Genomic DNA, 16,152 nt, shown 5'->3' on the forward strand with positions numbered 1-16,152 from the left:
CCTCCAAATTTTGTGAGCATTCATGGCCCGCCATACAATTTCCATACCCAGATGTGGCACTCGGGTCAGAAAGTTTGCCCACCCCTTGCTTAGACTATAGACTGGCTGCACAAAGTAGAATACATGGTTATATTAATTGGAAGGAGCCACTGATATAACTCAATGACTTATGACTGTTGAAAAATGTGTGTCTGCTTCTTACTTTTAAGCTGGGATTTTCAAGAGTTCTTAGCACTGGCTTAGCTTCAGTAGCAGCAGAATTAGGCCAACACTGAGCACTTCAGAAAATCCCACCCAAAAGAAATATGGGCCCAGATCCAGACTGCACTGCTGTGTAACAGGGAGTGGGTAGAGGAAAATTATCATACTTGGGACTAGGGGATGTGACTTGAAGGAAGCAGTCATGGCCAGGATTCCACTGTGTTTTTGCAATTTCCAGTTAGTACATTGGGCTCTTAGAGGCCATGGTGAGATAGTATAGTTTAGAGCAGTGGTTCTCAAACTTGGGCTGGTGCTTGTTGAGGGAAAGCCCCTGATGGGTCTGGACGGTTTGTTTACCTACTGTATCTGCAGGTTTGGCCAATCGTGGCTGCCACTGGCCACGGTTCACCGCTCCAGGCCAATGGAGGCTGCGGGAAGCGGCAGCCAGCATGTACCTCGGCCTGCGCCACTTCCTGCAGCCCCCATTGGTCTGGAGTGGTGAACTGCGGCCAGTGGGATCGGCTGAACATTGCGGACATGGCAGGTAAACAAACTGGCCTGGCCCGCCAGGGGCTTTCCCTGAACAAGCGGCGGCCCAAGTTTGAGAACCACTAGTTCAGAGCAGCCTCAAGCTGCTCTAACGTATGTTAGCAAGAGGACCATGTAGATAAAACTGGCTCCAGCTTTGGGAAGGTGCAAATGTCTCCTTTTCAGGTGAACTCTACCCCAGTTGTGCTCATTGCTTAGTAGGTGTGGCTGATGATTGTGCTCACAAAGTTGTAGAAGGTATTAGCTCCAGTAGTGAATATTAGAGAGCAATACCATGAAAGTTGGTATTATCTGCTAATTTATTGTTATGGTGAATAACTAACAATACCAAAGAGGCGAGACACCTTTGTTCATACTGTCTCTTACACATGAAACCCCCTCCTCACTTCTGCCAATACTCTCTCCTCATTTAAATCCCTACTGAAAATTCAGTTCTTCTGCAATGCCAGCAGCAAGGGAGCCATTAACACCACCTGAAATATTTTTTTATAAAAGGAAAACAAAATAAAATTTTTAGAACCACCAAGAACTGTATATATACAGACTGAAGATCCAAGTGACCATAATGCTATAGCCTTCATCCTCCATCTCTCCATTCCCTTCCTGCTGTTTCTTACCATCACTCATTATATTACATCTAACATTTACACTAGCAGCTCCTTGAGGTGCAGACTTCTTTTATTAAGAGCTACACTTTTTGGGTGCTACAAAATATTGAGAGCCATCCATTTTATAGTTCAAACTAGGAAAAGCACAGGATCCTACTGTGAGTTTGTAATGCTTTGCATTTATTTAAATCAGGGGTAGGCAACCTATGACATGTGAGCCAAAGGTGGCATGCAAGTTGATTTTCAGTGGCACTCACACTGCCCTGATCCTGGCCACCAGCCTGGGGGGCTCTGCATTTTGTTTAATTTTAAATGAAGCTTCTTAAACATTTTAAAAACCTTATTTACTTTACACACAACAATAGTTTAGTTATATATTATAGACTTATAGAAAGAGACCTTCTAAAAAAGTAAAAATGTATTACTGGCACGTGAAACCTTAAATCAGAGTAAATAAATGAAGATTCGACACATCACTTCTGAAAGGTTGCCGACCTCTGATTTAAACCTTGGAGAACTTGAAAAAAAAAATCCACTGTCAACCACATAAGGTATGAGGGAGGGCAGGGGTGAAATTATATGATGTTCCATAGAGATTACTTCTGTCAAAAAAATAATGGGCCTGATTCTCCTTTGCTTTTCATCTTGTGGAGCCATTTTTATCTGTGCAAAGTGAATGCACAATAGGTATAGAAACACTTCCATCAGCATGAGTGAAAAATTCAGATTTGGTAGCATTTTACATCAGTGAGCCATTAGAAAATCAGGCCTGTTTATTGTCCTCAAAGAATCTCTCTGTGAGTCCCAGTCAATGTCGGGTCAAGAGGAATAGAAATTACTTCTATTTTGGAATTCCAAGTATCTACTGAGAGGTATCTAGATCTGGGAGAAATCAAACCCACAACTTCTGGAATTAATGACTTGTTCATGTCCCTCAGGTTAAACTCACACTGGCCTTTAAACTAATATCACTGCACATGCTTTAGAATTATACCTCCCTCTTCTGGAAAGAGAGTCTCATGAGATGAGTACATTAAAAAAGGAATTGAGTGTTAAACACCAATACAGATAATAGAAACCAGTGTTTCCAGATGAATAAGTATTTGCATTGGTTTCAAAATGCAAGGGCACTTTTAGCTCCACACTGCCCAGACAGAGGGCATCTGGGAGAGAGGGGCAGATCCTAAACCAGAGGAATGGAAATGAGAGTTAAATATCTAGCGAATAGTCTTCAATGAGCACTGTGATATTTGTTCTGTCCTTCAGATAGGAATTGCCTCAAGAACATTAAAATAAAAAAGGACCATGTCAAAAAATGAACAGTAACACATTCTGAGCTAGCTAAGCACAAAGCCCACATTCCTTCAGCAATGTTCCAAATTGCTTTAAAATATCTATTTCTGTAGTGTTTAGGTCAGAATTGGGGTCCCACTGTGCTAGGTCACTGCAAACACACAAGTAGACACCAAAAGAACTTATTATCTAATTTAAGACAAGAAACAACAAGCAAGTATGACAAACAATAGGAGGGAAGAGGAGAGGGAAGATGAGTGTAAAAGGGATAAGATTACATAGGTTAGTTATTGGAAAACATTGGTATTTCAAATCATTATAGCAATTTATATATATTATACCACACACACAGAGATATCTGTTGCAGCAAAGGACAACGGCCCTCTGCATGGTCATTATTAGTAGGCAATTTTTTGTATGTTCAATGCAATGCAGTGCATCTTAGTTAGATATTTTGGACATTTATAACATTAAGGCAGCTAAAATAAATAATAATAAGATGATGATGAAGAAAAAGGAGAAGAATAAGAGGAAAGTGACTTAATCATGTATATACCATTTCAGTAGTGCCTGCTGCTACTATAGCAGTCCATATATGTTCAGTTGCTGGCCTGCATGCTCTCAACCTCTGCTTTTGCATATACTCACACAGCCTGTGAATTCCTGTATCTCTATGTAAAATTACATAGAGGGATATGATTCACCATAGTGCTGTGGTGCAGGGATTAGAGTATCAGCTACTAGAGAAAGGGGTGGGCAAACTTTTTGGCCTGAGGGCCACATCTGGGAATGGAAATTGTATGGCAGGCCATGAATGTTCACAAAATTGGGGGTTGGAGTGCGGGAGAGGGTGAGGGCTGTGGCTGGGGAAGCGGCCAGAAATGAGGAGTTCAGGTGCTGGAGAGGCTCCGGTTGGAGGTGTGGAGTCTGGGGGGGGAGAAGAAGTGAGGGGTTTGGTGTGCAGGAGGGGGCTGCACGTGGAGCAAAGGGGTTCAGAGTATGGGAGGGGGCTCTGGGCTTAGGCAGAGGGTTGAGGTGTGGCAGTAGGTATGGGATCTGGACTGGAGGTACGGGTTCCAGGGTGTGGCCAGAAATGAGGGGTTCAGGGTGGGTGCAGGGGAGGGGGCTCCAGGCTGGGGCTGAGGGGTTCTGAGTGCAGGATGGGCCTCTGGGTAGGGGGCTGGGTGAGGGGGGGTAAGGGTTTGGCTAGGATGTGGGCTCTGGGCTGGGGATGAGGGGTTGGGGGTGCAGGAGGGTGCTCCGGACTGGGACCGAGAGGTTCGGAGGGCAGCAGGGGGAGCAGGGCTTGGGCAGACTGTTGGGGCGTGGGACGAGGTCAGAGGTGCAGGCTCCGGGTGGCGCTTACCTCAAGCAGCTCCCAGAAGCAGCGGTATGTCCCCCCATCCAGCTCCTACATGGAGATGTGGCCAGGTGGCTCTGCGCGCTGCTCCGTCCATACACTTGGCCCCTGCAGTTCACAATGGCCATGGTTCCTGGCCAATGGGAGCTGCAGAGCTGGCAGCTGGGGCAGGGGCAGCATGCAGAGCCCCCTGGCTGCTCCAATGCATAGAAGACAGAGGGGGCACATGCTGGTGACTTCCTGGGAGCTGCGCGGAGCCATGGCACGTGTGGAGTGGGGCAGGCTCCTGATCCCACTCCCTAGCTGAGTGCAGGGGCAGGGCAAGGCCCCAACTCTGCTCCCCAGTGCGATCTTGAGGGTCAGACGAGGCCCACGGGCTGTAGTTTGCCCACGCCTGCAATAGAGTGACAAGAGGTCTTGGAGGTTCAATTCCTAACTGGGATACATTTTAAATATACAATTATTTTATGACCAGAGTCAACAATGTCTGTGTCTATGGGCAGCATACTTATGCAAGTGGGAGGGGAGTATATGAGTCAGCCATTACAGTAATGGAAAGACACCACAGCCAACCACTTGGGAGTAGAGTTGGTCACAAATTTTCTGATAAAACATTTTTCCATCAAAAAATGCAGATTCATTGAAACTGAAACTTTTTTGGGGGAAAGTGTCAGTGAATTTCCCATTTCAAACCACTGACAAAATGGTTTGAAATCATCAGAAAATCCTGTTTCAACATTTTTGAAATGAAAAGTTCAGATTTTTTGTTTTGAATTTTAAGTTAATTTATAATAAGAAAAACGCTTTAAAAGGTAAAAATCAGAACAAAGTGTTTCAGAATTATTGAAATGGAACGTTTCAATTGGCCTGAGCCAAATGTAGTTTTGGATTGCTGGTTCAGAAATTTTTTTTAGAGATTTTGATGTTTCATCCCAATTCAGGATGCGAAAATGTTTTAAAATCTCAATTTTTTCCCCAGGACGGGAATACAATTTCCTGCCCAACTCTAGTTGGGAGAACTGTGGGAACACCAGGGAGTGCTGCTGTCACAGTACTCTCATGGCAAGACACAGCCAAAAAATAAATATACAAACAATGTTTAGACTTACAATTTCACCCCTGGAGCCTTTTTCACCCCTGGATCCCTGAAAGAAATAGAGACTGTTAATCCAATGCACTTTGTAATATTTTAGGACCTCAGCCTGCAAAAACATATACATGTGAGTTACTTACATCAGCAGTCCTTTTCATATTAATTGCTTCATGTGTACAAATGTTGCAGGACTGGGGCCTCAGTTTGTACTATAGATATATAGATTATAGGCTAGACAAGGAGTTCCATGAACATGACCTGCGATTTCTATATTTTGTTTTTTATCTTTTCAGTCGTAATTCCATTTTTTGCTCTTTCTGAAAATGGTTAATATTATTTTTCTTTTAGTCAGTTTTGCCCTGTTTAGCTGTTTGTTTAGCTAACTCTTGTAGCATGCCTAAACCATCATCATGGGGGTTCCATGCTTAAACCATCATAATGCTGTGAATTAAACTATATAATATCTGCAAGTGAGAAAATCCATTTCATTCCATGCCACATTCTATGGGTATTTCCACATCTGCTTTTACTGCTGTCATCAAAGATATACATGATCATTATTAATTCCCAACTACAGGCAGATTAGCCATCTCTTCTTTGCCTATATTATGTTCTTGGCCAGTTTTGCATTGTTAATCTAAAATGTTAATCTGGCAATTAATCTGATGTGCATAGAATTTTGGATCTTGATGTTTGAAAATGAGTCAGAGCTAAACCTTTTTATTTATTACAATGACAGGTTGTCAACACATTAACAATCTTCATACAAGTACACAATTGTGGAGAAAAATTTTAGAGTAAGAGTTGTCATCTTTCCTTTTGTTAGGGGAAAAAAAGGAAAACAAATATTGTACTTTGCTGGTGTGGCCTTTTTCCCAACAAGGGGCAAGAATGCTCTAATCCTACTTCCCTTCTCTTTCTTCACTCCAGTTATGTACATGTTACAAATACTAAATATTAACTACTGTATATTAACATTATTTTGCTGCTCTGTATTCCAACTTCATAGAGATATCAGGTGAGATCCTCACTCCTGCTCCTGCCCCTTTGTGCCAGGAGAGGGTGTAAAGGGGCCCTAAAAACCTTATATCTGGCCAGGAGAGGATTCTCCAGCACAGAAACTGCAGAAAGCCATAAGGCTGCCTCCCAAGGACCCCTTTGCGAGCCCTGGCATAGTGTGTGTGCTGGAGATGGCGCTAAGGGCAGGAAGAATTGGATGAGGGTAGGGCCACAGCAGTGCAGAGATTCTAAGCAGTGCTGTGGGCCAGAGGATGACCAAAGCAGGCTGCCTTAATTTACACAGGCCCCCAGGCTGCCTGTATTATGATAGGTCCTCCCCAAGATTGGGAGAATAGAAAGATGGATTGAAGCCACTACGGCACCTCCTCTCTGTGGTTTACAGAATCTGTGCTGAGCCAATTAGAGGAGCCACATGGACTCTCACCTTATGTGTACTGCATTGTCAAGAAGAGAACTGGTTCACTGCAATGGCACTTGCCATCTTTTAGTTTGCTCTACTTATATTAGAGTCACATAGAGTAGCTTGTGGTGTAATATGAAAATAGTCTTGCTAGCTACTGTTTAAGTTGTAAAATCTTCTATTAAGACATAATTAAACATATGGATGAAAGAACATCCTAACAAATCATGTGAAATGTAAAGGGAAACCTAAGGACTTGAACTTACAGGTTTGCCTGTTGGGCCTATTATGCCTTCTTGACCAATGGGGCCAGTGTATCCCTGTAAACAAACAAAGGCATTTACTAGCTAATCATGATTTCAACATGAAGAAAATCCCAGAAAAAACACATATTCTGTTTTAAGATTGCTCAGTCTTCAAATAACTGTATTCATATTTAATAACACCATACTATGCCTCCATGCATAATTATAGGCCTAAAACTTTCAATAACATCAGGGGCGGCTCCAGGCACCAGCACACCAAGCGCATGCTTGGGGCGGCAAGCCACTGGGGGCGCTCTGCCGGTCGCTGCAACGGCGGCAGGCAGGCTGCCTTTAGTGGCTTGCTTGTGGAGGGTCCCCTGGTCCCACGGCTTTGGCGGACCGAAGCCACGGGACCAGCAGACCCTCCGCAGGCAAGCCGCTGAAGGCAGCCTGCCTGCCTGCCATGCTTGGGGCGGCAAAATGCCTAGAGCCGCCCCTGAACAGCATAGTAATGAAGCAACACAGGATGTCATATATATTCAAAGTGCCATGTCAATGCTGGCTTTCTGAAGACTATCAACAGGGAATGAACCAGATAATTATTTTAATAATCAGTAATTATGTGTGTATGTGTGTGTTTGGAGAGCCTTTTTATGGCTATGAAAGTCAAAGCACTAAAAGCAATGGTAAATGAACTCTTTTGTTTACCCAAAAGCCAAATATTCCTTGTTTTGAGCTACCGTCAGCCAAATCCTGAGGTATATTGCTACCAACAAGTAATCATATAAGACAACTAATAAACACTGCTACTAGAGCTATTTTCCTGTTTCATTCTGATGAATGATAAAGCTCCTTTTGGGTAAATAGCTCAAAACCATTGTCTTTCCTGTACACCGATGATCAGGAAGAGAAAACAGCTATAAAAATAAGTCTCTCAAGCTGGTTATCTCAGACGCCAGCTAATCAAACTCTCTCAGAAGTGATGTCAGGGCACATATCACAAGAGCTAAGACCCCATCATTGGCAGTGAAGAATAGAGAATTTTACAATGTGATCTGCAGAGCTGCAACTGGCTATCACCCCAGAATGTGCGACGGAAGAATATTCTCTCCCTCAAATACCACTATCGATAAATTCCAGCAGTGCCTCCAGATCTCCGGATGAGTAACAGGAGAGAAAATTACAATATGAAAAGCTGTCACAGGTCGGACACAATCAGCTAGTTCAGTTTAGTTACTCTTCATTTAAAAAAAATAATTCCTAAATGTGACATTTGAATTAACTATTCCCAGGGGCCAAATTTGCCCTTCAGAGGCAGAGTTTGGCCCTTTTTAGCTGCTCAGAGGTGGGAATTTGACTAAATGTTTTGGTTTGCTATGAAAAAAAGGGAGTTATTCGGCTCATTCAATCTGATTACAGAGCTCTACTGAAAAGGCTATAGAAAATGAAGGTGCACCAACTAAATAGTATTGTGAGAATTATTTTGTAGAATTACATCTAATACTTACAATTTGGCCTATAGGTCCTTTAGGACCCAGAATTCCAACTAAACCAATGTCCCCATCAGGACCCTAAAAATAAAAATAAAAAGCTTAAATCACCTGACCATCTGACAGATTAAAATCTAGCCAGTATCTCAGCCAAAACTACTGTACGTAAGCAATTATTTTTCTCAGAAAGAACAATATGGAAAGTGGAAGCATGATACTTGCTAAGAGCAATCAAAGTGAAAACATGAAACAAACTGACTCCGGGCTTATCTACATTTACAGTGTTGCAGTGGTGGCAGCAGCATGATTGCAGCACTTAGTGAAGATGCTACCTATGCCGATGGGAGAGCTTCTCCCGTTGGCATAAGTACTCCACCTCCCTGAGAGGTGGTAGCTATGGCAATGGGAGAAGTCCTCCTTCCAACATAGCGCTGGGGGTTAGGTTGGTCTAACTACATCACTCGGGTGTGGATTTTCTGTAGTTATAATGCAGTTATATTCACAGAAGGTGGTAGTGTAGACCAGGACTCACAATATTACTGTTCTGGGTTAGGCTAAAACTCATGGAAACTGGGGGATGTAACTGGTGCCTTTTATTTAAGATAGCTGTAAGAAACAGTTAAGTTCCTTTTTGAAATAGTAGAGGCCTCTACCCCAAACACAGGTATCTGACAACACTCAAAACAAATTCAAAGAAATTTGACATTATGTAGGAGAGGGGCTTGGATGGGTATTGTAACAGAGGTGTGTGCATGATAGAAAGAGAAGCAGGAGAAACACCACCGAAATAGACACAGAGGGTATTTAAAAGTGCAATTAAAAGCCTCCAGCTGGCCTGTGCCAGCTAAATCAGGCTCGTGGGGCTCAGGTTAAGGGGATGTTTAACTGTGGTGTAGATGTGAGGCTCAGTCTGCAGCCTGGGCTCCAGAGTGCCAGAGCTTATTTTGTAGCCTGAACATCTATACTGGAATTAAACAGCCTCTTAGCCTGAGCCTCTTAGCCCAATTCAGCTGGCACGGGCCAGTCACGAGTGTCTAATTGCAGTGTAGACATACCAAGAGAAAGTGGAAAAAGCCAGCCACAGCCTGGACAAGCACCAAGAATGTAGCCCTGAGAAAAGCCCAGAGAGAGTGAGAGCTTTTGGGCTGAGTGCTGGCTGAAAGGGGCTTGGAGCTGTGAGCAAAGAAACTCTCCCCCATAGTTTGATTCCACCTGTATTCAGGGAATGACGACTTTGTACAGTCTTTGTAAATAAACAGTATTTCCTCACAGATACCTGACTCCATCATCAGTTTCTCCTCTAACAGAAACAGCCTACAGCGTTCTGAACTTTGGCTAACTATTCAGGTCAAAAAGGGGTAATCCTACTTTTTGATCTCTACTTTAAATCTGTGATACATAGCTCGATGTCTGCAACAGTCCAATAGTTCAGGACACATTAAAAACCAATTATTACTAAAACCAATTAAAAATTGCCCCATCTTTCTTTGGAAATGGCTTAAACTCTAATTAAAAAGAAAAAAAAAGATGCACACATACTTTTGGACCTGGGAATCCTTGAAACCCCATCAAACCTTGATCTCCAAGTTCTCCCTGTAATATTAGCAGGCATGTTGGTTATTATTCCATGTTGCTGACTGAACTGTTAGAATATTATTTTGTGTCATCCGTGGTAGATACGTACAGTTTTCCCTTTCAATCCAGGATCTCCTGGTGGGCCTTGATCACCTTGTACCCCAGGAAGGCCTCTTTTACCTTGTTTTCCTGGATGACCCTGAAGCCCTTGCTCACCCTGTGGAGAGACCGATAATGCATCTTTCCTTATCATTGCAACAGAACAGCTATAAGATTAACTCCTCAATGAAAGTGTGTCAGAAAAGAATTATGCAGCTAAACAGCTTACAGTAACAAACTTTTTCACTATTTCGAAAAGTTGTACAGTATTTCACTACTTTTCCTTCAGGAATATTTTCCAGTAATTATTCCTTTCACTAAAATAGAAACATTGCTTGATTGTTGTTTGAGTCGGGAACACAAAACATCACCCTGACAACTTTGCCGGTGAGTTGTCTCTCTCTCCTCTCCCATTGTCTGTTCCTTGAATGTCAGCTCTTCAGAGCAGGAACAGGCTATGTCTACACTACGCATGTTTTAGTGACACAGGGGTACCACTACAGCTGTGCAGCTAAAAGGGGCACAGCGTAGCATCTGTTTATTGGCAGAAGCAGGGCTGGCTCCAGCTTCTTTGCCGCCTCAAGTGGTGAAGAAAAAAACCAAAACCCGATTGAGCTGCCGCTGAAGTGCCGCCGAAGAGGAAGGGAGTGAAGGACCCGCCACTGAATTGCTGCTGAAGACCTGGACATGCTGCCCCAAGAACAGACAGAGTGCCCTCCCTTTCTATTGCCCGTGCCAGGCATCTGCTTCCTTCGCTGGTGTCTGAAGCCAGCCCTGGGCAGGAGAGAGTTCTCCCATCAACAAAAAACTTCCACTCCCAACGAGCGGCGGTAGCTTTGTAGGCAAAAGAACTCTCCTGCCAACAAAGCGCTAGTCACAGGCACTTTTTGTCAGCAAAGCTTTTGTCATTTGGGGAAGGGGTGTTTTTTCACATCTGTGAATGACTTTCAGGTTCCAGTGTAGACAAAGCCACAGTCTGATACTGACCTAGGACAAAAGAGACCCAATTCCGATTGGGGCCTTTGAGCACTGTCATAATACACATAATTAGTAGTGACTAGAATAGTTAGTTCCAAAGTGTAGTCATAGAAAGATAACAGAGAAATCAGAAAATTTCTTCATACTTTCTAAATAAAATCTTTTTGTTTTTAAAAACAGTTTACCAGTAAAATCATGTGGAGAAAAATGGACTTTCTGGAAATCATCAGTTTAAATCAAGCATTCCACTCCAAATCCTGAAAATGATTTCTGTTTCCACTCTCTGCTTCCTACGGCACAGGCTTCAGTTTACTTTTAGTCAGTTTCACATTAGTAGATGGATCAAAACATGCTATTATGGTATCTGGAATTGCCTGGAAAATGGAGCTATCTCAAATTGTTCTCTCCTTTTGGGATATTGGGGTCAAGAAGAAAGAATCTGGTCATGAGAGATACTGAGCACCCTGGATTTCCATTGAAGCTCAGAGATGCCTGCCACTTTCTCAGATTGGACCCTACACTTGAAAGTATTGCAATCAAATGTTAATGGATTGCTTCACAGGACAAATCATGCAGGACATACTCCAGTAAAACTCCCATGTCAGTCAGGGGAAGTTTGCCTCAGTAAGACTAAAGGATTTGGCTCTAAAACTTGTATTAGCTTGGGCCAGATAGATGAATTTTGATTGGTTCTTGGTGCTGGAAGTAAAATGCTGATGGATCGGAACTGATGCTCCAAAACCAGATTAATTTGCTCTGTTTTTATAAAATGTGAGAAACAAGAAAAATTATGCAGTCTGCAGTCTTACATTTCAAATGTGTGTTTGATATTAACATTAGTGTTATTAAAAGGTGTTTTGTTGTCCCATGATCTGTCACAGCTAGGAGATTAAGTTGAAGATTAAGGAATGTCAACAATACTGAATCTGACAAGCATAATAAAATATCATTCACAGTACCTTTAGTCCTGGTTCTCCACTGATACCTGGCATGCCTGGCAATCCCTTTGCTCCCTGAGTTCCAGGATACCCCGCCAGCCCTGCTATTCCTGGGCTTCCTTTATTGCCCTTAACAAGACAAGAACAACTGATTACAATCAGAACAGCCATTGGCAGCATTTCCGTTGTACACTAAAACAGGCACACACTTTAATGTTCAGCCAATGCTTTTTATATATTTGTGTATATATTTATACCACATCTCTGTATATGCGTGCACACAGCTAAACAATAGCATACAGCTGTAAAACATATTGTGATTACTCTATAAATAAACTTGTTCTTAGTAATTAAAACAACATTTTGTGCTGGGGTGCCACTTCAAACTTGGAGGAGGGGCAACTTCAACTGTGATTCCAGGGGCTACTTAGACATCTGAAAACTCTATGTTTTTTTCGCAGATAATTCAGAAATTTGCTGACAGGAGCACTGTATCTAATTCCCATATAAAGAACAAAAATTAAATAATTATTAGACCCACTTAGCTCGAATACTAAGATGTAGACGTTATTCCTGGACTTTAGTAAAGCTTTTGATACGGTCTCCCACACTATTCTTGCCAGCAAATTAAAGAAGTATGGACTGGATGAAAAGACTACAAGGTGGATAGAAAGCTGGCTAGATCATCGGGCTCAACCGGTAGTGATCAACAGCTCGATGCCTAGTTTGGCAGCCAGTATCAAGCGGAGTGCCCCAAGGGTTGGTCCTGGGGCCAGTTTTGTTCAATATCTTCATTCATGATCTGGAGGATGGCGTGGATTGCACCCTCAGCAAGTTTGCAGATGACAGTAAAACTGGGAGGAGTGGTAGATATGCTGGAGGGTAGGGATAGGATACAGAGGGACTTAGACAACTTAGAGGATTGGGCCAAAAGAAATCTGATGAGGTTCAGCAAAGACAAGTGCAGAGTCCTGCACTTAGTACGGAAGAATCCTATGCATGGCTACAGACTAGGGACTGAGTGGCTAGGCAGCAGTTCTGCAGAAAAGGACCTGGGGTTACAGTGGACAAGAAGTTGGATATGAGTCAGCAGTGTGACCTTGTTCCCAAGAAGGCTAATGGCATTTTGGGCTGCATAAGTAAGGGTACTGCCAGCAGATCGAGAGACATGATCATTCCCTTCTATTCGGCATTGGTGAGGCCTCATCTGGAGTACTGTGTCCAGTTTTGGGCCCCACACTACAAGAAGGATGTGGAAAAATTGGAAAGAGTCCAGTGGAGGGCAACAAAAAGGATTAGGGGTCTGAGCACATGATTTATGAGGAGAGGCTGAGGAAACTGGTATTATTTAGCCTGCAGAAGAGAAGAATGATGCCTAGTTTGGCAGCCAGTATCTGCTGGCTGCCAAACTAGGTATCATTTTGGTAGCTGCTTTCAACTACCTGAAGGGGGGTTCCGAAAAGGATGGATCTAGACTGTTCTCAGTGGTACCAGATGACAGAACAAGGAGTAATGGTCTCAAGTTGCAGTGGGGGAGGTTTAGGTTGGATATTAGGAAAAGCTTTTTCACTGGGAGGGTGGTGAAGCACTGGAATGGGTTACCAAGGGAGGTAGGTAACCTCCTTCCTTAGACGTTTTTAAGGTCAGGCTTGACAAAGCTCTGGCTGGAATGATTTAGTTGGGAACTGCTCCTGCTTTGAGCAGGGGCTTGGACTAGATGACCTCCTGAGGTCCCTTCCAACCCTGATATTCTATGATTCTATGTTCTGACATCTTGTATCAAGTCACTTAAGGGACACTGGTTAGGTTTAAAATTTTAATATATATTCTAACTCTTGAACAGAACAATTGAAACAATTGTAGAAAAATCTAATTACTTTCTATCATTTTTTTTGCAGTTCATCACACTTGAAATAGATCATTTAACTTTTAGAAATATCCTACTAGGGCAGGCCCCATGAGTTCATACTGCACCTGCCTGGAGCTCGAGGGGTGTTATCCCACTACAAATAGACTAAAAACAGACTTTAAACAGGAGTGAATCTGACACTTTCAAGTCACTTTCACAGTATTGCCAACACCAAGTGTTCAAAAATCATGAATCAAGCTCACCAAAAATCATGTGATTGGCTTTAAAATAATGAGATTATCTAAAAATAATAGATTTGGTGTTCTTTTTATTTGCCTTCTGCTTTTTGAGCCTTTAGGGTGCACTGGGGTCATGCTTTAAAGCTTTCTCCACAGCCACGAGGGCTAGAAACTTCATTTTTCTTTAAGAATGAAGTCTGAAATAATTACATATCCACTTGACTCCAGGAGCTGGGGCTTTAAGGAAAACAATAATTATCATGAGACTCATGACAAAATCATGAGAGTTGGCAACGCTGCAAAGGCTAGTTACTTTCCAGAAAGCTCTTAAACACAACACTACAGTGACTGAGTTGCAATTTTCACAGGAGAGTATTTAAAACCAAACGCCAAGAAAATTCCACATTTTAAAGATGAGAAAAGAAATGAGACTTCCAAGGTATATCAGGCAGGAAAGGAAAATAAACAGGCACAGGACCTCTGGGCAGCTCTTCCTCTTGAATGACAGTTAGAGGGTCAAATCTTCTAATCCTCAATCAAGTCAAATTTTTATTGCCTTATATAAGTGCCTCCACTCACAGATATTAACATGTGCTCAATAACTATACACTTCATACTTAAATATCTGAGCCAGCTTATCCAGGACTACACATCTTATACACATTGGCTCAAGGACTACATTTTCTGGCACATTTTGAACAGTGCTGAGCACACAGACGGTGCCCAGTGAATAATACAAATTATGACAATAATCGTTGTTCTTTCTTCTGGAATTGGCCTGGATACAGCTCAATACATCTGACTAAGAATTTGAGGCGTAAACACATTTGATAGTCAAATGACACTTTCTCATGCCTTCCTTTTCTCGAACGCAGAACAAAAAATGACAAAACAAAATGGTTTTAGTTAAAATCTAAAATTGCACAGCAGCCATTGCTATACAGCCCAGCCTGGGGCCGAACCTGCCACCTATTGTGGATTAAGTGATCTCCTCTTATTCTCTCTTCATCCTTCCTGACCACTGTGCTGCTTTACTTGTTGTGAACCATGCTTCCCAATCGCTTGGGACTGTTTGCTGGAGTCTTAGAGAACTGGCCTTCTTGGTTTTGCTTCCATCTATCAGAGTCCTTCCCCGCTCCCTCTGCACAATCATGCTGCAGAGAGATAGGCTGGTCCAGGGGATAAGGAGCTAGCTCTGAGTAGAGTGACCATATTTTCCCAAAGAGAAAATGGGACACCTCCTGGGGCCGGCTGAAGACCTCCCACCTCCAGACTGGGCCGGTCCAAGCCCTTCCACCTCCAGACTGGGCCAGGCCAAGGTACTCTTCCCTCCCCCCACACGTGGGCCCAGCCCAAACCCTCACTGCTGCCCGCCCGGTGCCAGCCTAGCCCAAGCCGCTGTTCTGAGCCCTCCCTCCCACAGAGGGCTGGCATTGCCATTTGCCTCCTGCATATTCCTCTGTGCCCTGCTAAGAATTGCACCCCACTTTTGTTTCAAAATTATGCATTTCTCCAGTTTACTCTTGCCAACTGGTGATCAGTTGGCAAGAGCAAATGGGACAAATGCTCAGCTGGGACAGGGCTTAAAAAAGGGACTGTCCTTGCCAAAATGGGACAAATGGTCACCCTAGTCCTGAGAGATCTGGATTCTACTTCCTGAATGACCTCAGACCACTCACAGTGCCTTAGGTATAGAGTTTCAAAGGTTTTTAGGCTCTCAAAGATGCAGCTGGGCATCTAGTGGGGTTTACAAAGCACCTAGCCTTGTAGGTGTTTTTGAAAATCCCACTAGGTTCCTAAATACCTTGGAAAATCTGGCCTTTATTCTCTCTGTGCCTCAGTGCCCCATCTGTACAATATGAATACCAGCACTGCTCTACGTTACAGAGGGGCTGTGAGGAGAAATAGGTTAGACATTGTGAGGCACTCTTACTGTGGCGATGGGGCCACATAAGTACCACAGGTAGAGTGGGAACTTCTCTGTACCACTTCTAGCCCTTCCCTGGGTATTGGCTCCTTCTTTTGACCCATGCCCCTCAAATCTCCCTTCTTTTCAGAATGTAAACTTGGCTCAGAAGGCTTGGTTGTATTTCTTCTAAGTCTCCTGTGTTCTCTCTAACATTTCTTCCCCTCACCAGGGATTCCTGTTTTACAGGTTCATCTAACCACTTCCAGATCCTTAATTTAATTATCAGCCCTTTCTTATCTTAATCAC

The 16,152-nt window shown here is 43.1% G+C and overlaps 1 protein-coding gene across 1 annotated transcript in view; it reads right to left on the reverse strand.

Annotated features, from left to right (window-relative positions):
- The window catches only part of COL24A1 (collagen type XXIV alpha 1 chain), a 240,624-nt gene that overhangs the window by 18,585 nt on the left and 205,887 nt on the right, over positions 1-16,152 (reverse strand). The window contains exons 48-53 of the mRNA XM_032779279.2: positions 11,871-11,978; positions 9,944-10,051; positions 9,799-9,852; positions 8,278-8,340; positions 6,791-6,844; positions 5,121-5,156 (exon numbers count right to left, since the gene is read on the reverse strand). Coding sequence (XP_032635170.1) covers positions 5,121-5,156; positions 6,791-6,844; positions 8,278-8,340; positions 9,799-9,852; positions 9,944-10,051; positions 11,871-11,978 — 423 coding nt within the window. The remainder of the gene's footprint in view (positions 1-5,120; positions 5,157-6,790; positions 6,845-8,277; positions 8,341-9,798; positions 9,853-9,943; positions 10,052-11,870; positions 11,979-16,152) is intronic.

Source organism: Chelonoidis abingdonii, chromosome 7 (assembly GCF_003597395.2).
Source record: "Chelonoidis abingdonii isolate Lonesome George chromosome 7, CheloAbing_2.0, whole genome shotgun sequence".
In the NCBI taxonomy this organism is placed as follows: domain Eukaryota; kingdom Metazoa; phylum Chordata; order Testudines; family Testudinidae; genus Chelonoidis; species Chelonoidis abingdonii.